Raw genomic sequence first — 23,697 nt, forward strand, 5'->3', positions numbered from 1 at the left:
CAATGACCCTGAGAAGCAGATCACCTACCAAAGCCACACAGTCATCTCACTCCCATGAGCAGGTTAAGAAAAGGACTGGAAAGGGTCAAGAAAGAAACCCTGTTCAGAAATTGCTGAAGTTACTATGGTACTACACACTCGGCTTACTTTCCTAAAAAGGAAAGGAGATACACATTCCTTTACTTAAAAGAATGTGACATTCAGTACAACCATACTTCTAGAACCCAAAATCAAACTACTGAGGGAGTATTCTGTAGCCTGCTCAGCATCTGATTTACTTACAGGATGTCCCACAATTCAATTTTAAAGGCAGAGGTAACCCATCCATTTGTATTACCTTGATCCCCCCAGCCCAAGTATCCCACCTTGCCTCCTTTTAAGGACGACAGGTATCTTCTTATTTGTGTTACCTTAATCATCCTCCCACCCACGTTTGCCATCTTACAAGATACCTTCTTTGGCAGGTAGGATACAACAGCTCACTATGGTAAAGGAAGCCAAGTTTTCGAGCCACTTGTATAGAACTAGAGGGACAGAGGTGCCTTAAGGCAGGTCTTTCAGATCCATATAGAGCTGGTAGAAAGAACAGGGCCTTCTCAAATCACCCACCACTCACAAACTGGCCACACTGCATTGAAAATAGAGCTTGGAAAGTAATTAGCTCCAGGTGATTCAAGCAAGAGAGCTGTTCGGAGGGTCTGTATACAATGCCCTTCTATTCTGCTCTTTTTAAAGTGACAGGCACGTCCTTCATTTCCATTCTAGCTGGGATCACTGAGACCCTTTGGAAACGGTTTCAGAGATGGCAGACAAGACCTTGCAGTCTTCAAGGACCTGGCCTGGTGCAGGGAGGACAGCAAATTCAGGTGTGGTTCCAGCTACAGTAACCAATGTTTTGTTCTTGTCGCTTTCCATTTCTGCAGGGAGGATATTTGTTCCTGGCTGATTAAGCTTGCTTGCAAGGACTGCAGCTTTCTCCTTTCATGGTAGGAGATGGAGAGCAGAAACCTCCTGTGTCAAGGGATGATGATTATTAATAATATTAATATTATTCTCTCTTTTTGGAGGTAGCTCTCCACTGTGTTCCTGAAAGAGCATCATGGCTGCAAAGCAATGAATGAACAACACGGAGCAATTAGCAACAAAGTGAGCAGGGCTCACCTGTCAGCTTGAGGGAACTGCTTCAATTAATGTGGCTAGAGGAATTCCACTACTTTCTGCTGCTAAGTAATTTTAGTTTTAAAGACTGAAACAAAAGAAAAAAGGATACCCATAACTTCTGTTGATCTGACAGCAGGGAAACACTGAGAACTTTTTCTCCAGGAGGATGGGAAAGGGCACCAAAGGCACTCCAGCCCAGGCTGTGTGAATCAACCTCATTTGGGTTGCAAATGTGTTCTGTGAGGTGTGGGCTGCCACTCCCTCCCAGGTCACATTATGCCTCCTCTTGCTTATCCTCCCACTCCCCTAAAAATGTTCAACACCTAGAAAAAGACATCTCAGCAGGAATTAAACAGCAGGGCAGGGACACCCCCTCCCCAACACCCCCAGGCGAGATTCTGGAGGGAAAAGAGCAAAAACCTTTTCACAGATACATGAGTGTTTACCAAATCTCCAAGTGTTAAAATAGGTGTAGGGAATAGGAGACCCTTCCAATGCATCTGGGCTCCCAGCTTTTCTCAGCTCCCAACTGGCACGGCCAATGGTTGGGTTGATGGAAGTTGCAGTAAAACATCTGGAGGGCACAGCATCTGGGGGATTCCTGGTCCCTGCTTTATGATAAACAGAGGATGACCTGCTACAAGGGCTCTCTTTTTTTAGAGTGGGGCTGCAGCACTGAACTCACCTGTTGCGCTAAAGGCTGCTTTGTTGGGTTTAATAGTCTTAAAGGGGCTTCCTAATTTACCAGTTTCCTCCATCCATTCCTTCCTCCTTTTGGTCCAATTACAGTTTGTATTTACATGTCACTTTTCCAACAATAAATCTGAGCTCAGAGTTGCTCACAATTTCCTTCTCCTTCCTTCATGTTCTTGTTTTTCAATGCACTTCATATTGTACATTTTCCCTTCAGCCTCCCTACTCTACAGAGCTCCTAAGACTTCTTCTCAGTCCTTAGTACGATTCTAAAGCTATCCCTGTCCCCAGAGCCTGTGTTTCTACCTCAGCCACACTGATAATGTTCATTCTCCTCATAGAACCTAGAATGCCCACATTCCAACTTTTGTTGTTCCCTGAACAGTTGGAATGTTAATGAATATGCCATGTCATGTAATTCCACCCACTCTAATTATTATGATGCACAACACAATGCGGAGGTTGGACTGGTACGATTAGTAGGGAAAAGAAGGACACACTCACCCTGCACCATGCAACCCGTGCATTACCTTTGCAATGTGTGGGTTGCTATGACATCCAAAGCTGGTAGGGTGTATGGCAGGGGATGGCTTGCAAATCCCACTAGAACCCATCACTTGTTGGAGGATTTGTGGTATCTAAAACCACCCGTTATGCACCTTTCTGGGGAACAACACCCTGCCATACATCATGAGTGGGCCAGCTCTGGGCACCGCAGGAATAATGGCTTTCTTTTCCAGCTTTTGAGGCAGAGAGAAGAATATCCTGTGACAAATACCGTTCATAGACCCTCAAAACACGGCTCCTTTTGAGATACGCCTAGACCAGCCGTCGGCAACCCGCAGCTCCGGTGCCTCACGTGGCTCCTGATCCCTCTGCTGCGGCTCCGTAGCTCAAAACACGCGCTGGCATAGCTCCACAGGAAGGCAGCGCTAGCTAGTTAAGTAAATCAGCTAGTTAAGTAAATCACTACATTCCTCTGCTAAACAAGCTTCCTGCAGGCTCTCATGTTACACGAAACTAAACTGAAAAGATTCTCTTTGTCCCAATGTAATCTCCTTCATCTGAATGTTAAAAGCTGTGCTTGGGACCTGTCGCAATTCACATCACTTGACTGTTTATCTGCTAATCAGTCACTAAACACACCTATATCTGGGGACCGGTGCCAATTTACTGAGCTTTCCCCCGTCCAACCATGGATAAATCTGAAGAAAAATTTCTTAAGAAAACCGAGCGTTTAATGGTACGTGGGTAGATTCATTTGCTTTTACTGCTGACGAACTTATGGGGTTTGCTGTTTAATGCATGCAGCCCTTTAGCACTGACTTTGACTCTGCAGGAAGCTGTTCTCCTATTCAAAATAGATGAAAGGAATCCTACTAGTTTATAATGTAAGATTAAAAATAACAGTTTTTAGTGACTGAACAAGAGCTGCAGCTAAATCATAATGGAGATATAGATCTACTTCTTTGTTTTAAGAAGATTCTTATAAAAATTCCAGCAACATTATTACATTGGGAGAGGGATGTTTGTTCAATATTTCACCACGTGATAAAAGGATGAGGGCACACAGAAGCAGATGGCATGTTTGGTTTGCTGCTAGTGGATAATATAAGTTCAGCTTTTTATTTCATAAATAAACTCAGGACTCAGATAGACATTGAGTATTTTATTTGAAAATAACTTTCAACCCAGCGTCTTTTTTTTGGAGTTCAAAATGTTTTTGTTGCATGCAGAAATAAAAATTTGTTTTCTCTGTAGCAGTTCATTGATTTCATAAATGAAACACACTAGTTTTTTATACATAGCATGAAGGTAAAAAAAAAACTATATAAGCAGTGTTATCTTCATTTTAGATGTCAAAAGGGTTTTGCAGCTCCCAGTGTTTTCTATGGGAAATGGGTCCAAATGGCTCTTTGAGTGTTAAAGGTTGCTGAACCCTGGCCTAGACTGTATTTCCCCAAAGAAACAAGCATTCTCAGTTTGTCCATGAAGCAGAGCTTCCTATTCCTATTTTGGACTACCTGGCTCTGTGGATTTTGGAAACATGATGTATCATGAGGAGCAGCCATGGAGGGACTCATTCATATTTGATCATCCAAGAGAGGTTGATTTAAGAAGTCTGTCAAGCTTAAAAAAATGTCACTGCTTATTTGCCAGCTTGAACAGGGGCAGCAACGCTATCTTCACAGCATGGATTGTTCTAAGATGTTTCCAGAGGATGAACAAGCATAGGCATCTTGGCTACTCCCTCCAAGGATGGGCCTGGGCCAACACCCTGAAGATGTTGGCAAAATTGAGGCCCACTCCCAATTCTTACCCAGTTGTATATTGCCACACTGACAAAATATCACTTGAAAGTATCATTTAAGGAAAGCCTTTCCTATCTGGTTCCCTCTAGGGGTGTAAGAGGAATCTGCTTTGGGTGGAAAACCAGCTGCCGAACTCCCTGGTTCCCTGAAATGGCAGCCAGTGTGCTCACTCACTGCAGTCTTTTCCCCACACATCTGTGGTGGGAGCAGCAAGTGGGGAGGAAGGTTGGTTACTGGGATTAGCAGCTGGGGAAAGTTCCTGGTTGCACAACTGGGGGTTGGCAAATGCATGCAGGCATCTTCCGGGCTCAGCTCTGTTTTTAGAGAAGGACAAGCACCAGAAGAAGTTTGACAGTTCTGGAGAGGCTTGGCACATCCCCACTCTAGATGTGCTGGACCACAACCCGCATCATGCTCAGCCACATGCTATTACCCAGATCCTATGACTCTCTGGATGTGGAAAAAGATACTCCAGATTCTTCCTAACTCAATCTCAAAGGTCTCATCTGGCGTCTTATTTTTTGGAAGCATTCCATGCTTCCAGATGTTCATGGAGGAAACTATGTTGACTCAGGCAGGATGGGCGCAGAAACAGCTTTGGCTGCCCATAGGATGACCTATGTCAAAAGCTGGGGGAGATGTAACAATGCTGATATTCTCAGAGGCTTCCAGTACCATCAATCCTGTATCCTTCTGAGAGACTGCCTAAGCTGGAAATGGGGGTTACTGCATTTCATTGGTTCTGCTCCTCTTTAGCTGGCTGGCTCCAGAAGCTGGGAAATACTGCTTGGCCCTGTGGATTCCCCAGTATGGGGCTTTGCGGTGGCAAGTTGTGTCCCTTGCGCTATTGAACATCTACATGAAACCACCGTGTGGGATCATCTGGAGTTCTGGAGTGTGTTGCCATCAATATGCCGAGGATGCACAGTTCTATTTCTCCTTTTCATAGTCAGCAGGGGATGCTTAAGAAGTGCTAAACCAGTGCCTGGCTGCATCACTAAACTGGAGGAGGATCAACCAACTGAACTCAATCCAGAAAAGACTCAGATGCTTTTAATGAATGGTTCTTCCTACTGGCAGGCAGGTGCTCGGCTTATTCTGTATGGGATTACACTCCTGCTTAAAGAGCAAGTTCTTAGTTTGGGTGTTCGCCCGTAGTCATCATTGCCATTTGAGGCTCAAGTGGCCTTAGTAGCACAGAATACCTTCCACCAACTTTGGCTGGTAGCCCAGTTACACTCCTATCTGGGCAGGGATAGCCAGGCTTCAGTTGTCTATCTTCTGAGAACCTCCAAGCTAGATTACAGCAATGTGCTCCACAGGGGCCTACCTTTGAAGGCAGTTCAGAAGGTGCAGCTTGTGTAAAATACAGCAGCCAAAATGATAACAGGTCTGAATGCAGAACACCACCACCATGTTTCTGAGCTTGATCTGAGGTGCTGGTTTTGACCCATAAAGCCTATTGTGGCTCAGCACCACAATACCTGATGGAGCCCTGGCATGAACCTTCTTGCGTGTTCTGCTTATCATCTAAGGCCCTCCTCTAGGTACATTGTATGCGTGTGTGTGTGTGGGGTGGGGGGAATTGGAATGTAGCCACAAGGAGGAGAGCCTTTTTGGTCGTCCCCACCCCTTCTTTAAGACGCTCCCCTTCAGATGCCTCCTCAAGGGAGACTTGGAAGGTGCTAATGAGGGAGACGTCCATCTCCATGGTATTTCCCTCACAGCATCTCTCCAACAAGGCCCACCTGATACCAATATTGTTATATTTTTGACACCAGTCAAGACCTTCTTCTCTCAGGCATTTCACAGCATATGATGAGGTTTTAATCAGGTCTTAGGTTTTTCTTGTTGTTGATCGGTTAAAACTGTTTTTAGAAATATGTTTGAATGCACTTGTCTGTTTTTAAGGTTAAACTTTGTAAACTGCCCAGAGAGCTTTGGCTATCAAGCAGGAAAGAAATATAATAAGTGAGATGAAATGACTTGCTGGCCATCCTGCACTCTTGGTTTATTTGCCAAATCAAGACTCTGCCATGACAGCTTTCTAAAAATTCGGACAGGCAGGGAAGCACTGAGCGACACAGGTCAGGCAGGCGGTCAATTATCCGACATACCAGAAAAGCTGACAAATGCAAACCTGGGTCTGAGACTGCCAAGTCTTGAGCAGGCCAGCAGCAGCACTGAGACACTGACAGGGCAGGAAAATGAGGGAAGAGTCTGCACAGGCAAAGAGAACTTTTCTGTGTGATGCTGTCTGCTCCTCACCACCCTGAAACTGGATGAAGCACGAAACAGCACACTATGAAAAAGCTGATCCCAGTTTGCTTGATTTTGCCTTAGGACACCAATCCATGGAGGATTTTCAAGTATCATTGTTTATTTTCTGGAATGCGCCACCTATCAAAAATACCAATGCATGTGTGGGAACCATCAGAGAGAGAGGGTAGGCATCTCTTTGTGGAAATGCAAAGATCCACCTGGAACCCAGCTCCCCTGTGCTTGCCAGACTTCTTTTTTGCATTCAGCCCTGGACTAGGAAGTGAGCTGACCTAAGATTAAGTCTATGCACACTCGGGAACACTGGTGGGCCACTTCTTTGCATTAAATTTCAGACCCATTCTCCCTCTAAGCACACAATCCCCATGTGTCAAGCACAATGTGCACAACCCATAGCCAGTGCATTCCACAGCACTGCCCACAACGTGCGTGCAGTGCAGCATGTATGCAGGAGACTTATTTTATTTTATTTTATTTTATTTTATTTTATTTATTTATTTATTTAAAGCTTTTATAAACCGTCCCTATACTAGTGTCTCGGGATGGTTTACAACAAACAACAAGTAAAATAGAAATTAAAAATAGCACAGCATGCAGTATAAAATACGTTAAAACCAATTAGACATTAAAATGATGGGAGAATAAAAAGGCATGTGTGCAAGCTGGCTTGCTAGCAATACCGATGCATCTGTAGGCATTACTGTCTTTGCACCTGTAGTGCAATATGCAACTGTGGACTTGCTCAGTGAAACACAGACTTAGGGAAGCCAGAAAGTGGGTCCACGGAGCTGAGCAAGAAAAGCCCAAGAAAAGCCCAAACTAGATTCCTCATATGTTGGGGGTAATGATATGGGAAGGAGAACTGCAGGAAGGATGCAGTGAAATCAAAAGATGGGATGGGTGACATGTCCTGCCAGGCATCTGAATGTTTAGAACCAGAAGGCAAGTATCAGCCAATCAGAAATAAAACTAGTATGCGGCAAACATCCTCCAATGTTAGCTTTCTGGCTGAAATGTTGCCATTTCTGGAGGGAGCAAAATCCCCCTCCCCACAAAAAGCGGTTTGTATGAATAGCCAGTTTCCCTGTCTTGACAAATGCCACTGCTTTTCTTGCCTGCTTCTTCTCTTCCCCACCCCAGAAGACTCACATGAGCAATCCAGCCAGTCAATTAGGAGTCCATGTAGTGAAGGGCATAAAGACAGGTCATGACACTGCCATTAAATGTGGTTATGTGAAGACATCACTGAGGGGAATGGTGAATATCAGCACTGCTTCCTGGATGAATCACATGGGTGATTCCACCTAATCAGGGCTCACAAATGGAATGATATCATAAAGCACCACAGTCAATCAATCTGGGTATGTGATAACTTCACTAAAGGGTAGGAAAGCAATTCATAAGGATAGCAAGTGAGCAGAGTGCGGGGGTAGATATTTTTAATTTTTTTCTGCATGTCAAAAACTGAAAAAGAGGAGTGGGGCTGGCATGCTCAACATCACTTGCAAATAACAGTGAGCAGTCTGGACCAAGCTCTATTTCTTATGAATCTTGCATCAATTAGCCAGGAGATAAGGCAACTTTGGGATGCAGGCGGCACAGTGGTTTAAACCACTGTGTTGCTGGGCTGGTTGATTGAAAGGTCGCTGGTTCGAATCTGCACAACGGGGTGAGTTCCCGCTGCTCCGTCCCAGCTCCTGCCAACCTTGCAGTTCGAAAGCATGCAAATGCAAGTAGATAAAAAGGTACCACTTTGGTGGGCAGGTAACAGAGTTCTGTGCACTTTGGTGTTTAGTCACGCTGGCCACATGACCACGGAGACTGCCTGCGGACAAACGCTGGCTCCCTCGGCTAGGAAATGGAGATGAGCACCGCCCCCTAGAGTCAGGCATGACTGGACTAAATGTCAAGGGGAAACCTTTACCTTTACCTTTTTTTTAAGGCAACTTTGGGCCATTCACTTATTTCCTACATTTTGAGAAGACCTGCTTAGGCACACTTAGCAAATGCATCCCAAGGATCGCTGAGTTGCTGAAGCGGAGCATAGTTGGGAGCTTTCATCATCCTATTCCAAGCCAGCCTGTTGCACAGCGAGGATCCCAACACCTCCTATCATGTGTTTCCTGCCAGCAGCTAAGCTGTAGGGGAAGCATTTCAAGTATTTAAAATGGAAAAAGTCTGCACAAAACCCGGGAAACCACACAAAGACTGGCAATTGGGAAAGGGGATGGAGTCAGAGAAAGTGGCATGGCCATTTGGGGAACCCCTGTGGGCTGGATATGGTCTGCAGGGTCCAAGTGCAGCATCCGGATGCAGATGTTCATTTATACTGCAAAACAGTTTCAGAGACTCTGATAGAAAGTGGTTCCATCTCCATAGCTATTCATCAAGCTAGCATGTTAGGTCATCTTTGCTAAGCTGGAAAGCTGCAGGCCTGCAGCTGGATGGGTGACTACGTGTGGGAGTAGAGGAGGGAGTTGGACTCAATGGCCATATAGGCCCCTTCCAACTCTACTTCTCATCTCATCTCTTCTCATACCCATTCCCTTCCTGCTGGTTGCTAATTTCTCAGCATGGAAGACTTGGTCAGAAGGGATTTTGAACAGACAGAAGTCAGGAAGGAAAAGGCTCAAGTAATGCCTTTCCCCCACCCTATCACTCTTCCCATTCTTGGTCACAGTTTCTTACTATGGTGACTTTGGATTCTGAAAAAGCAAACCTTTGGGAGAAAGGACCATGCCCCTGTGCATCCTCACTGGCCATCTAAGCCTTAAGTCTACTGCCAGAACTGCAGGATGCAAAGCCAGAAAAATAAATAAATAAATAAATCAGAACAAAGCAAACAAACAGAGTCATTTATTGCATCTTGGCCTTGTCCTCAGCCCCATCGAAAGCAGGATATGAAAGAACCAAGCCAGCTTGGTCTCTGAATAGTACAGAACTGATGGGTAGAATTCTGCTTTGAATCTGGCCAGGTTCTGTGGCTGGGTTTTCAGCCCAATGCCATCTACATCTTCTGAGGTGCTCTGCATCCCAACCCATATGGTGTTATCTAGGGCAGCGGTGGCAAACCTATGGCACGCGTGCCACAGTAGGCCCTCTCTGTCAGCATGTGACTCAAGTCACCCCACCATCGCCCCAGCAACCGAGCACATAGGGGCCATGAGCATGCTCGGAAAGGAGGAGTGGTGCCAAGTGATGACATCAAGAGCCTCAACTCATTAGTTGCAATGCGTCCAAGCTTTCACATGGCCAGTCAGTGTGCTGCCAAGGACATATATATATATATTTGCTAGGACTAGCTGTGAGTTGTTTTTTTCTAAACTAAAACCTCAGTATTCAGGTTTGATTGCAGTGTTGGCACTTTGTGATAAATAAGTGGGTTTTGGATTGCAGTTTGGGCACTCGGTCTCCAAAAGGTTTGCCATCACTGATCTAGGGCCTGCTCCAGGCATGTGAGGGCCCCAGTATTGTGCCATCTGTGCTTGTGGATTTCCACTCCAGCAGGTGGTGCCCAACCCTCCTGGGAGAACCAGTCCTCTCATTGCTAACCATGTGGATACATCTTACTAGAGAATCAACCCCCAGGAGCTGCAGACGCCACTCATAAGGTATCTGAAGAAAGGGCATTGCAGAAAGGGCTGTGGCAGCCCATAAGTCATTCGCTACAGCAGAGGCAGTGGGCCCCAGCAGACGTCTCTGACGACTGGCTGTGCTGAGTGTGGTTGATGGTGGTAGTCCAAGAACAACTGGTGGGAACTCCCCACTCCTGGACTAAGGTGTTGGGGACAGGGCATTAGGCAGCATCAACACCTTTCTAGAATCGAGCAGCAGAAAGAACAGGCCAGCTGTGATAGCCTTGGGGTGGGTGGGGAGAGCTGTTCTGGAGCTTCTGAGATGGTCTCTTCCATGCACATGACAGAGAATGGCACAGGCCACGGCACTCTCTGGGTAGTTTGACTTTCGTCTCCCATCAGTCCCAACAGCATGGCCAATGGCCAGGAAAGGAGGGTGCTCTTGTCCAACACATCTGTGGGGGACCAGCTTGGGGAAGGCTGGACTAGGGTGCCACCAGGAAGGTGGTTCAATAGTGCAGCCTGAGCAGGTCTTTAGGATCCGGTGCTTTCCCACCACCCAAAGGCCTGCCTGTGTCCACATCAGAATGGCAGAAAACGGCAGAGATTCCAATTTATGCATCATTTGATCTTTCTCTACGGCAGCTTCACCGAAGGGTGAGAGGGCAATGTGTAGCGAGAGCAAAACAGTGCTGTGTCAGGGTCAATGAGCGCTGTCACACAGCACATGAAAAACAGTGACAAAGGGGAGATGGTTTGGACATGGCCTACTCTCACCTGGTGATGACTGGTCACTGCTCAGGACCAAGGTAGCGGGTGTTGGGCGACGTCTTCGGATCTGCAGAAACACAGAGAGGTGGCCAAGGTGAGTCATGCATAATCAGGTGAACATGAAGCACAAGCTGTCACTGGACAGGCAGAGGCTCAGAGGCCACTGTTTCCAGTAGAGGTTGCATATACTATTTTATTTTGCTGTATTCATGTCCTGCCTTTCTTCCAAGGCCTTTTGGTCAACAGCCACCATTCTTTCCCCTGCCTTTATCTTCACAACAACCCTGTGAGGTAGGGTGGGTAGACAGGTCACCCAAGTGAGCTAAATGGCTGGAAGGGGGATTTGAACCAGGGCCTCCCTAGCCCTAGACTTCCCTAGCTGGATGCTCTCCAGAAGTGTGGTAGAATAACAAGCTACTGCCAGTGACAGGAGACACGGATATCCTGTCTTCACAGCTTCATCTTCAAAGAACAGAAAGAAATATAAGTGGCTGGAGAACCATCTCCCTACCTCCCAGGATTTTTATTCTCCAAGTCTTTGCCAAGGCAGAGGAAAGCAGCCACAGACTGGGGTTCTGGAGGCAAAAGCTGGGGGCTGACCAAAACTTTGGCGGCAGAACAAAGGAAGGGCCTTCAGAGTGAAAGAACAGGCCCCTTCAGATTGCAGTCCTATCTTAGCTTGGTCTATCCAGAGCTCACCCCTTTCATTCCCTGACTCTGAACTCAAGCTTGACTACCAACTGCTTATTTTGGCAGCCACTCACACACTGGATATCCACTTCCAGGTCTGATTCAAGTGCATATTTGACTCTCAAAGCCCTGTAAGGCTTGGATGCTTCACATCTCTACAGAACTGCACATCTAAAACTCTACACTGGTCCTTCTCCAGCTGGCTGACTTCCAGTTATTTTGGATGACAGCTTCCATCATCCCTGACTATTGGCCATGCTGGTTGGGACTGAAGGAAGTCCTGTGACAAAAAATCTGGAGGGGACAACACTGGGGATGGCCGCCCTGTTTGGCATGGGGCCAGAGTTATTCTTCTACCCTCCCAATGAAACAGTCCACACACGACTGTGAGGCTTCTTTGGCCTCTTTCATCAGACAAGTTTAAATAAAAGGTGACAGGGTATGGGCCTTCTTTGTGGTGGTACCACAAATTTGAAACAACTTCACAGCTGTGTAGGTGTGGTTGGGCACCAGACAAAAACATCTCATTCCACTTGAGCATTTTAAAGGTAGCATTTGTGTTTCAATGCTATCTGCTTGAGAGTTCTTTATTTTCAGTCCAATATTGTGACTATCTAGAGTGTTTTATCATCCACTGCTGCTTTTGTGCTGTTTCTGAGTTGTTTGTGGCTTCTAAAATTCATTTTCATGTATTGCTGGGAATGTTAGATGTACTATCAAATATTTTTTTGTAAGCCATCCAGAGACTTTAGTATTGGACAGCATATTAAAAACATTAAATAAATAAATAGGTATAGTATTAACTATATTTATTTCTCCAGAACTACTTTCTGAAGAATATGCTTAAAATAAATAAAGGTACAATCCTATGACCTCCCAACATTGTCTTGGAGGCCATAGGATTCTTTGGAGTCTTAGCTCTCCAAAGGACAAAGAACCCAAAGGACAAGACCTTGTTCCACTTTCTCACAGTTGGCACTGGAAGCACCACATTGTCTGCTCCCTGCCCCAGGCTGCAAATGAGCCTTGGAGAGGGAAAAGGAGAATGCTGAAGCAGGGAGGGGAGGCGGTTTGGGCCACAGACTTCTGTCAATTCTAACTGTCACCCCAGTCCCTTTCCCATCCTGTTCCTGGTGCTAAATCTAGACAGACAAAAAGGCCATCTAGAGAAACTGCAGGTGGTGAGGTGCAGAGGTTTATATGCTTCTGCTGCAGGGTCGATATGACTGCACCCAAAGTATCTCAGAACCACCATCATCCCCTGCTCAGAATCGATCGTGGCCAATCGAACCTGGTGCAGCAGAAATCCCCTCCCATAATTATATGTCCAGGAGGCTCTCTTAAATAATATCTGCACAGAGATTTTGCAATAATTCATAAAAATGGTGTTGTGTGCTAGTTACAGAGATATTATTTAAATGCTGCACTAAAATATGCTTCCATTATTTTATGTATGGGCTGGTATTGTCGGCTAACCTTGCAGATCATGAGCCAACTTGAACAGCATTTCCTTTGTGGAGAGGCATGAGACGTATACATTAGCCTAACCTCATCTAATCTAATTTGCAACAGACATTCAAGGCCACCTGGTTAGGATGGATCTGAATAAGGACATTCATAACAGACATCACCCCATCTCCAAGGATGACATCTGCAGGAAGAACAGCATGATTTTTATGGCCTCTCCGAACACCCAACCATCCTGCTAGCCCTGGTGGAGGTAGATACTGGCACTCTGGGATGGGGAAGAAATTTGTTCAGTTTGCATTTTAATACGAATTTACTTCATTTTTCACTTGTGAAGCAGTGTACAACTAAAAGTATCTATAGACATCTTGCACTTCTCCATATTTTGTAAAGAAGTCATCCAGTTTAAAAACGCACACAAAATGCACGTATAAGAGGAAACACTGTTAAAGTGCTTTATGTTAGGAAACGTGCTTGGAAAAAATTATAAATCAGGCAAAAAGCATACCAAGATGTATGGATTAGGAGAAATGTACTAAAATGGCTAAAGATAATTCAGCTCAGTGTGTCTGTGTGTGTGCACATGTGTGTATTAATCTTCTGTCTCTCTCTCACACAAAAAGTTTGACACAAATTTAAGATTGAAAAATGGAGTGAAACAGATACAGAAAGATTCATCCATTCCTTATTAGCACTTTTTCTCCACTGCTACCAAGCAAAAGAGTGATCTTCCATATCCCAGCAATTACACATGAATGGAAAGTGGTACCCCTTGAATTTTAAAAGTGGATCACAAACACCCTGAGCCTTCCCAAAATCGAGAACTGCCACTGGTCAGAAACCACCTGGTCTCAGAGGCCGGCAAAGCTCAGATTCCTCAAAAAGAAGGAATGGCTCTTAACCCAATTACTAGTATAAATGTACCTGTCAGAATCTGACTTCTGTCAAGGCAGAAATCTCAGTAAAACCTTTTATTGCAGTAATTCCAGCAATTAGCTAGAAGCCTTTACAGTCCCAATAAAGATCTTCAGTTGACTGATCGCAATGAAGTTGTGAGAGAATTGTGTTGTGAACCTCACAATAAAAGACCCAACTTCCTTGGATTCAGCACACAGAACAAGTCCCAGTGAGATCACCGCTGTAGCAGGATTACCAGAATCTCAGGTTAGCAATACATTGTTTCCGGCAAAGTTAACTGTACATTGTTCTGGCTTAATAATGGGAGTGGCCACCAAAAATCTCTACTGGAGAGTCAATCCCAAGCTTTTACTGCACTTCACTGGACACCCTTGCCCTGCCCTCATTAGGGGACACTAAAGGAGACACTGCTGCAGAGACATCCTGCTGCTGCCCAGCTACCAAGGAACAAGCAACTGTTTGAGAAACAGTGAGACCACTGCCAAGGGAAGGGCTTCCAGCTGTGGAAAACGGGCAGTACCGGTGTCCTGTGTCTCACCCACACCTGGCTTGTAAACCAGTGGGAGGTCCTCGTGAACTGCGTTTGCACAAGGCTGGCTTCCCAGGACTGGATCTGACTTTATGGCTTCCCCTGCTGAGTCAGAAGGGGCATCACAGGCTCTGGCTCCCCTTGTCTGCAGGGAGAAGGCTGGCCCTCAAGTACGACGGGCTGCATTATACCCCACCCAAAGGGTAGCTCTCCGTGTGACCCTCAACAATCTGGAGACAGCAGCACATTCCCAAAAAGGCAACAATCTGCTTGTGGCAATATCAGATCCACCTTTCCTCCCCTCTGCATTTAATGCTGCTGAAGATGGCAGGTGCTCCCTGTCGCCTGTGGAAAATAGCTAGCAAAGGCCGATTAAATGGCAGCCAAGGTATGAGCTGCTTATCGCTGCCTGAATTGCTGCAGCTTTTCCATTAAGAGAGCTTCTGAAGCTGCCAGGAGGTGTGAATTACACAATTTTCTTTGGGGACAACTTACACCATCCCTCCCTCCGTCCCTCCCTCCCTCCCTCTCTCTGTCTCTCTCTCTCTCTCTCTCTCTCTCTCTCTCTCTCTCTCTCTCTCTCTCTCTCTCTCTCTCTCTCGTGTGTGTGTGTGTGTGTGTGTGTGTGTGTGTGTGTTCATCAGAACTATTGAGCTAGACAGCCCCTTTCAATCCATCCTTTGTCATTTCATGGCATTTAATTCGAGCTGCTGAAGAATTTCTCTAAATAGCAGTCTAACATATGCTTTGGAGGGATGCTTAAAGTTGCTTACTTTACCTTTCAAAACAGTTAAACACCCATAGCAATCAGAAGGAGAGTGATGTTTATTATTAACAATTACGGTTACTTGCTAAATTTTAAATCTATACTACATTTCTAAATAATGTGATAAAATACACAACAGTGAATAAACACACACTTTTACAAATAAATATTAAGTGATAAGTAATAAAAGGTTTAATATTATATAGAATTTTTCAGGGAGAAATCCTGGGATTCCTGGGAAAGCATCTCAGGGGACCACAGCGGCAGCAGCAGCAGCAGCATCAATAGTAGTAGTAACTTGGATCCTAAACACATGAGCAGAAAAACTTGTATGAAGGGGACTTTGCACAAGTCCTCCTCCAAAAAAATTGTGCACCAGCTCCTTGAATTGCTCCAGATAATCAGATAAATGAGGAATGAGGTGTGTGGGGCTGGTTTAGCAAAAATCAGGGAGACATAAATTGCCAAAAGTGTGGTAGAGACACTGATCAAACTAGCTGTGCTTATGCTACTTAAAATCCAGGCCAGTTTCTACAAAAAAGGTGTTGAACTTCTTTTAATCTAACAGCTGAATTCCATAGTAGGTGAAGGTTTTGGGGTGCTGGGAGTGGAGCTGAAGCTAAAACATGGCAGGGCCAAAATACCAATATATTTTAGTTTAAATCTCTTACTGCCAGTAAATAAGCCTCAAGAAAGCTAGTGTAACTTTTTCGAATGGAGATGGGAGTGAATGTGCAGACACTGGGAGACCATCAACAAATCAACAGGCAGGGTAAAAGGAGCATGGCCAGCTGGGGAATGGCAGGCAGGTTAACTTTGGCCCACAAGCCTGAGGTTCGGCCACCAGCTGTTCAGAGAACAGACCAAAAGTGAATGACTGGGTTAGGACAGCAAAATAACCCCTATTAAAGGACCGTCATGGATTCACTGTAGCCTCCTGTTGAACCATGGGTTGTTGTTAAGAATGGATTGTCCTGTTGTCTGAACCCACTCTGCTAACAAGCCATGGCTTGGTAACCACAGACATGAAGAGGATCCATATAGTTTTTGCTCAGTTGTAACTGTGAATGGTTCACCATGGTTTCTAATCTTGGCTGCGTTCAGACAAAATGCTCACTCGTGTTTCAGCAACCCATGATAAGACCCACCCTCAAGCCTTGAGAGTCGATTATTGTGCTGTCTGAAGAAAACAAGGGTGAATTACAGGTAATACCAACTAGAAGGGATCCATAGAGAGTGAGACTCCTCCTTCTACAGCAACAAGTCACAGACTCACACGCATTTGCCAGTCCTTTCTTATGCATGCACATACTCTTTTTAAGTGTGTGAATGAGAAAGACACCCTCCTCTCATTTGTCCCCTGCTGTGCCCTGATGCAGACAGCTATGATGCCAAAGGAAAGCATTTATATAATCAGATTTCACTATTTTTGTTGGGGCTTGTTCAAGGCTGCCAACTTATGAAGGAATCTTTAGGCAAGTAACTTATCCAGCAATGAAACTGAATTAAAATGGATGTATTTTGAAAAGCATTTGTAGGAATTAAACATGAAGACGGTGTAGGGATTAACTGGTGATATATTCAGCAAGCGCCACCCCTTGCCAGTCAAAGGGAAGATGCTGCAAACTTGCTGAAGGGCAAAGATCCGCAGGGCTGTCTCAAGGTATTTTGGTACCCCAGGTGAAGTTTAACTTTTGCAGATCCAGCACTCCCTTTAACTGTCATTGGGGGATAATAGTAAGCAGGAAACTTTTGACCCAACCCATGACATTTCAGGCTTTAGAATGTGACCAGCAGCAATTTGGTTTGGGTCTGGAAATGGACCAGAAGTGAGTGAAGGTGTTGCAAGAAGAGGAGACGCAGGATCCTGAGAAGAGCCTCTGGTCAAAACCATGGACTGGAGAAGGTGGACAGGGTGACATTTTCTCCCTCTTGATGCTAGAATCTAATGGGATCATCCTGCGAATCTGAGTGATCAAATATGCAGGCCAGATGAAAGAAAGGTCTTCATTTAGGGAACAGTTACAACTCTGGAATTCTCCAATAAGAGGCATTATGCCTACGTACACCAGCTACTGTGGGAAATGAGTAGAAGGGCTCTACTGCATTCATGTCCCATCCGGAGGGACATTTCCCAGAAGCAGTGAGTTGGCCACTGTGTATGCGGGATGTTAAATGGACTTTTGGTCTGATCCCGGATCTTCTTAACGAAGCAACATTTCTGGATGCTTTTCAATAGATACCACCACACAGAGTGTATTGCAATAATCCTGGATGTTATGTTTCAAACTGGGGTCAAATCCAGCTTCTCTAGGCCTGGACAGGGCTGGAAGAGCAGACCAAGCTGGCCAAAAGTATTCCCTAAGCATGACCTATGGCTAAGCATTCAAGGATTTTGGAGGACTCCCGAGGATGTAAAGTGGAGTTTTCAAGCATGCAAACATTCAGACCAAGTTGGCCTCTGTCACAGTTTGGATAGGAGATGAGATGTATGCATGATTTGGGGATGGGAGAGAGGATGCACACTTGGGTGAACTGCATAATGGGAACAGGGATATGAGAAGGGTTTGGAGTAGAGATCTGGAAGGAATCCATTCAGGGGTGGGAATCCATCAAATTCCCTGATCTTGGCTCCTCAGACTCCGCTTAGCTTTGCAAGCTCCTGGCAAGCACACCCAGTCCAAGCTCCTGGCAAGAATTGGCAGGGTGCTCACCAGGAATCCAGGCCCATTTGCTGAGTAAGCAGCGCTCCTCTCCTGCTCTCCTGCTCTGAGTGCAGCCACCGTTTGGGCAACTGCAACTGGTGCAGAAATAGGCTGGTTGTAAGGGCTGCAACTGCTGTGGAAGCAGCATCCTTTTTCCAAGCCACCAGCAGCCGCTTCTACTGATGCGGAAAAAAGTTGCAGGCTGTGTGACAGGGTCTGGGCATGTTTGCACACTTCCTCTTGGCTCCACTCCCTTTGGACAACCAGGTTGAGCTCAGAAGGAAGCCCGTGAATGCTTGGAGGGATGGATTCCAATGTGGTCCGTGCCAGCCCTGCTTCAGAGTGGTCCAGGATCAATGGACTACCACTGCATGGCCCACAGCCAAGATACAAACCTTTCCACCAGCAACAGGCAAGCTTTTTGGGCTGTGAGTACATCTGGCAATTTGAGAAGTTTTCCAGGGTATCACACCTGCTATGGGAGGCCTGCCAAAGGAAGAGTGATCTGTCCGAATGCGAGGCAGATGTGGGGTTTGAATCCCACCCCACTTGGCACACAGTTTTCTGAGACCACCAATTTCAGCAGCAGCAGCAGCAGCCACTGCCTAGTTCACAGCAATCCCAGCGGCCTGATGACTTTTTAGGTGGAAGGGGTATTGGCCAGGTGCCAAGAAGGGTCCCCACCATCATGATGTTGTCTACCCTGCCTTACACTGACCCAAAATTTAAAAAGAAAACAGGCAAGGGACTCAACAGATCAAGCCAACCCTTTCTAGCAGGATGCCACATTCAGCTGCAGAGCAGCTATTCAGGGAGCTGAGAACTGCCCACCCTCTTTCTGCTGGCACCAGGCTGCACTTAATACGATCAGAGAGTTAAATACATGGAGGTGTTTAATGTTGGTGTTGCGTGTCTATGGGCACGTGTGTGGTGGTGGTGGTGGGGTGATGGGGAGGGCTGCATGCATTTAAGTGCTGCTAAGCATTAAATGATTAATTAATTATATCTGCTATCCCAGTCTCTCTCTCTCTCTCTTTCTCTCTAAAGTGCTTTAGAGATGAAATGCACTATGTTAGAGCTATTAATAATGCTCCTGCATTTACAGAACCTGGGAGAACAGGGGCCTGGTATATGTGCCAGAGAACGCAGGAGCTTATAAATAAAGGCAGCCATCCCTGAAGCGTCTAGACTTACGGCACGTAATTAGCCCACGCATTTTGTCAAGAGTCAATATTTTAGTGTGAAAATCCAGATTATGATGGCTTTCTTTAAGGAGCAGGGTCAGAGGGGATGCATGGAGGCATTCCAGAAGGGGCTGTCTCATGAAGCCTTGCTTTGGACAACGGGAGCCCCCTGACTGGGTTCAGAACATGGTACCCCCTTGGCTACAAGGCACATCACTCTGCTGGGAGCTGCACAGGCATTTTGCTGAGCACGGTTCACACTCTTGCTGCACCTTGAGCACAGAGGATCTTGTCTCCCTCTAAGCTGGTGTTTTCAAGATGCTTTGGACTGCAGCTCACGGCAGTCCTGACTGCTGGCCGTGCTGGCCAATGGATGATGAGAGTCAAAGTCCAAAATACCTGGGGGCTACCAGGCTGGAGGGCCAAAGACTGCCCACTGCCAACCCCTAAAATAGAGCCTGGGTTGCATTTTGCCCTCCTGCTCCCAGACCTTTTTCTTCTCTTATCATGGAGCAATATTTGGATATTTGCTTCAGCTTTTCTAAAGCATGCATGTAACAGTTTCAACTGATAGCTGTATTATTGCATACTTAAATATTTGGTTAGGATATAGGTTTCCTACACATCTATTGTAGGTGATTTATTTTATTCCAGGACAGGAATAGTTGAGATATGACAGGAACTGCAAACCAGCAATAGCTGGATGGCCAAACACTGGCAACCCCTCAGTGCGGTCCTGAGATTCCATTTTCTCCTCCTCCCTCCAAGCCCCTTCTCTTCTTATACCGTCTCTTTACCTGGTAAGCCTTTTGAACATTTCCCTTTTGAACATTTCCCAAACTGTTGGATTACAATTCTCTTGATGGCCAGACCATCAAGCTTCCAGCAGCCCTCTTCTTACTACCTCCCAAACTACTAGAAGTTGCCACCACAGATTTGCCACTTAAGAGTAAATTCTTAATGCTGAGAGCTCTAAGTGCTTATCAGCATGGAGAACTTCTCTTGGCTTCCCTACATGGTGGTAAGAGGGGTGGGATCCATCTGAATCCTACGGGAGGAAGGACAGACAGCAAGAAACACACCATCCATTATCTGTTCCAGCTCATGTTGCTCCAGGCCCTCCAACCACCCACCCACCCTCCTTCCTCCCTCCCTCCCCCTTGTAAAGTAATTGTAACTGAAGAGGAATAGCTGCTTTGGGATGGATCTGGGGAGGGGTGCCAATTAATTGAAGAATTTAATCTAGTTGAAACAATCTGGAAGAGGAATTAATGGACTGGCTTTGCTTTCTGCATGGTTTAAATGAATTCAAGTAATTATTTCCAAATTTGCATATACAGATAGAAATCAACGCAGGCACATTGCATGCAAAGTGGCATCCAATGAGGCTAGCCCCCCAAAATACAAATGCTGGGCTCATCCTAAAAGCCTCAGGAGGTGTGACTGATGACCTGAGCAGATCTTCTCTCCTAAGCAGCCAGAAGTCAACTCCATCTCCTCTGCTTAGAGGCGGCCACACTTCCACCAGGGGTGCAAAATGTTCCGCTGAGAATGCAGGGACCAGGGAAGGCCAGAGCATGTGCGGAGTGGCCATGTCCTACCTGGAAAAACAGGCAAATTGTTCTGCCAAAAAAGGGCTCTAGACTGCCACATACACAGATGGAGCACATGACTCATGTCTTTGATGAGCACAGACACCTGGTGCTCAGCTTCTCCGTTTTCACATACCCCATGAGGAGCCTGTGCCTCAAATCATTCCTACATTTCTATGGTCTCTACATCCAGAGGAAAGCTCTTGCCATTGCTCTTGGTGAGGGGACCAAGGGCTGCCACCTCTGTACCCCAGCAAGGACGAGGCCAACTGGCTCCCTGGTTGCTTCACACATCCTGATCACCAGAAAGAGTGCTCACAGCAATTTAGTTAAGTAAGATCTTACGTCTGAGTTTGCTTTTTTCCTCCTCCCACTCACATGGTCCCTTTCCCTCCTGTGTCATGACACCCTCCTGTGCCATGTCATTTCAACTGTAACCTTAACGGCAAAAACTGTTTCATTACTCATTTTTGTAGGTCAGGATGGGCGGGTTTTTTAAGCTGAAAAGCAGGGGAAAGAGCCTTTACATAAGCACAGCATCATAAAAACAATAAGTCTTCTGGTGACTTTGGAAACACAGTATGTATATCACAATTTATTCATCTCAAAATCTATTTTTTTTCTGCAAGTATTCCTAAAAAATCCTATTCCACCATTCCCCACTAGGATGTTCCTAAAATGCTTAAAAAGGAAAAAAAAGTGAGACATAGCCTACCCTTTTATCTCCCCACCCACTTCTTTTTCTGCTGCTGCAGCAGCTGCATTGTCTTCCTCTTCTTTCATTTCTGAACTGACCCACAACTGAAGCTTCCTGGGCTGTTTACAGAAAATACTTCACCTTTGCAAAAGGGAAAGGATTGTAACCATTCATGGGAACAGCTTTTTCAGCCCCTCACTAACTGATACATGCTCCAAGGTGCCATTTCCTATCAAGATGCCAGGGGCTTGTCCTTTTGGCGGCCTGCCAAACTGAAGAAGGAAGTCAAGATTCCAGCCAATCCCAAGCGCTCCAGCACAAAGTGATGTTCCTGCACATGCTCAGGAGCACCGACAGGTCACCACCACTGCACATTGGAAGCTAGGCATCAAATGGAGGATTCCAATCAACTTTCTCCATGCTGGTGTCCTCCAATTGCATTGGATACAGGCTTCCAGCATTGCCCAGCTAGGATTGCTGGAAGTTCAAGACACAGAAAGACACTAGGTTGGATACTGCTTGTTCAGATTATTCCCTTTGTGCACTGAAAAAAATGTGTCGGGGTTGTCAAGGGCCATGCCACTGCACTTTTTGAGAACTCCGATGGGGCTCTACATGAGTATTAATTTGTGCGCACACAAATTCACCAGCACCCACTTGGGCAGAGTTGGAATATGCAAAGATCCACTTCTGATGTTCAGCAGTGGAGGTTGCCAGAGCTGGTCCATGCAACCCCCAGCGTCTCTTCATATCTTCTTTCGATGCATAGCAAGGGTCATCTAAACCCACTTCCTTCCAACGCAAAGAGCTGTCATCTAGTTATCTGCATGCAGAGAGATTGCAAGTGATGGATCCTGTGCAGAAAAGCAGCATGCCTGGGAGAACATGCTAGATCTTTCCTCTTGCACATACTCACTTTCTGTGTCCAAAGCTGGTCCTTTCTCTTTCTCTTTTGCAAGAGGAGTGGGGAAGTATTCCAGTGTTTAAAAGATCAGGCTTTCAAGACAAATGACATGAAGATATAAGATGATATAAAAAGAGAAGTGACCAGGAGGGAAAATGCAGTCTCAGGATTCACAATGTTTGGCCCTCCAGATGTTGTTGGCTTGCAGTTCATTTCATTCATTCATTATATTTACATTTCACAATTTTTCCTGCAGGAAACCCAAGACAGCTGACACGCTCTTCCTCCTCAATCTTTTATCCCAACAACAACCCTGTGAGGCAGGTTAGGCTGAGAATCAGTGCCTGGCCCAGTCACCTAGTGATCTTCACGACTGCGGAAGAACTTGCTCTCCAGACCTCCTGGGTCCCAGTCCTCCCAAGTCTCAGCCCAAACAACTCTGCCACGCTGGCTCTCACCTCAGTTCTTGTCATAGCTTTGGCTAAGATAAAATGCATCACCTCCAATAGGTGTGTATGCAACCTATTTCCATAATAATAAGTATGTGATAACACAGCTATCAATAGAAATGATTCCTCGATTCCTCCTCCTATGGTTCAGAAAAGGCAAATCAAACATGCAGCTATTTATCCATCTGAAGGTTGTGTCTAAATACCACCTGTTTGAATAGTGAAAGTGTGATTAGGTCCTCAGCCCATCTTACTATGGAAGGTGGGGATTTATCTTTCCCGTGTTGCAACATCTGTCCTTTAGCCATTAAAAGGGTCTGAAAAAGCCACATATGTTGTTCTTGTGATAAGTTCCACACAGCAGGATTTGTTAAAATAGGGTTTTGTTTCTTTTGGTAAAGTTACATTATTATCACTAACAGTAACAATTGGTTAAGCTGACTAATGAGCCAATGGGAGTTGTAGACACCCCAGCAGTGGCAAAATTCGGAGAGCTTTCTTAGTTGCAGCTTCTTGCAAGCACAGTCAAAATGCCCTGCCCCAAGTTGTGAAGAGGGGCAGTCCAGGGGAAGGCTTGACTGCATGTTGTCAGGGCGGACCTGCTCTGTGTTTTATCTGGCCCTGAATGTTTTAGACTGAGGCAGGTTAAGAACCTAAAATGAAAAAACAAAACAAAACAAAACAAAACAAAAAAAAAAAAACTCTCCCCTGCCTCTTAAAACAAAGCTTCCATAAAATGTTGGCATGTACCAGAAACTTGAGGTTTGTTGTGAGAAACTACAAAATGCTAAATTTCACAATGCAAGGTCACAGGCGGCAGGCATGTCAGATCATTTGCCGCCATGCACATGACACTGATGATACTGCTTGGATCGTGCTGAAAGCGGACACATAATGGAGAAAAACCGATATTTATGAATAATTGAGCAATGGGTGAATTGCAGAATACGAGGAAGGGCACTAGAACGGACAGCAGATTATTGTTTTCAACAAAAATCAAGCTG

General features: G+C 45.6%; 1 protein-coding gene across 1 annotated transcript in view; it reads right to left on the bottom strand.

Annotated features, from left to right (window-relative positions):
• The window catches only part of PPP1R1A (protein phosphatase 1 regulatory inhibitor subunit 1A), an 89,891-nt gene that overhangs the window by 27,114 nt on the left and 39,080 nt on the right, over window positions 1-23,697 (bottom strand). Inside the window, exon 2 of the mRNA XM_044443314.1 lies at window positions 10,799-10,859. Coding sequence (XP_044299249.1) covers window positions 10,799-10,859 — 61 coding nt within the window. The remainder of the gene's footprint in view (window positions 1-10,798; window positions 10,860-23,697) is intronic.

This window comes from Varanus komodoensis, unplaced genomic scaffold, assembly GCF_004798865.1.
Source record: "Varanus komodoensis strain SLA01 unplaced genomic scaffold, ASM479886v1 scaffold41, whole genome shotgun sequence".
Classification (NCBI taxonomy): Eukaryota; Metazoa; Chordata; class Lepidosauria; order Squamata; family Varanidae; genus Varanus; species Varanus komodoensis.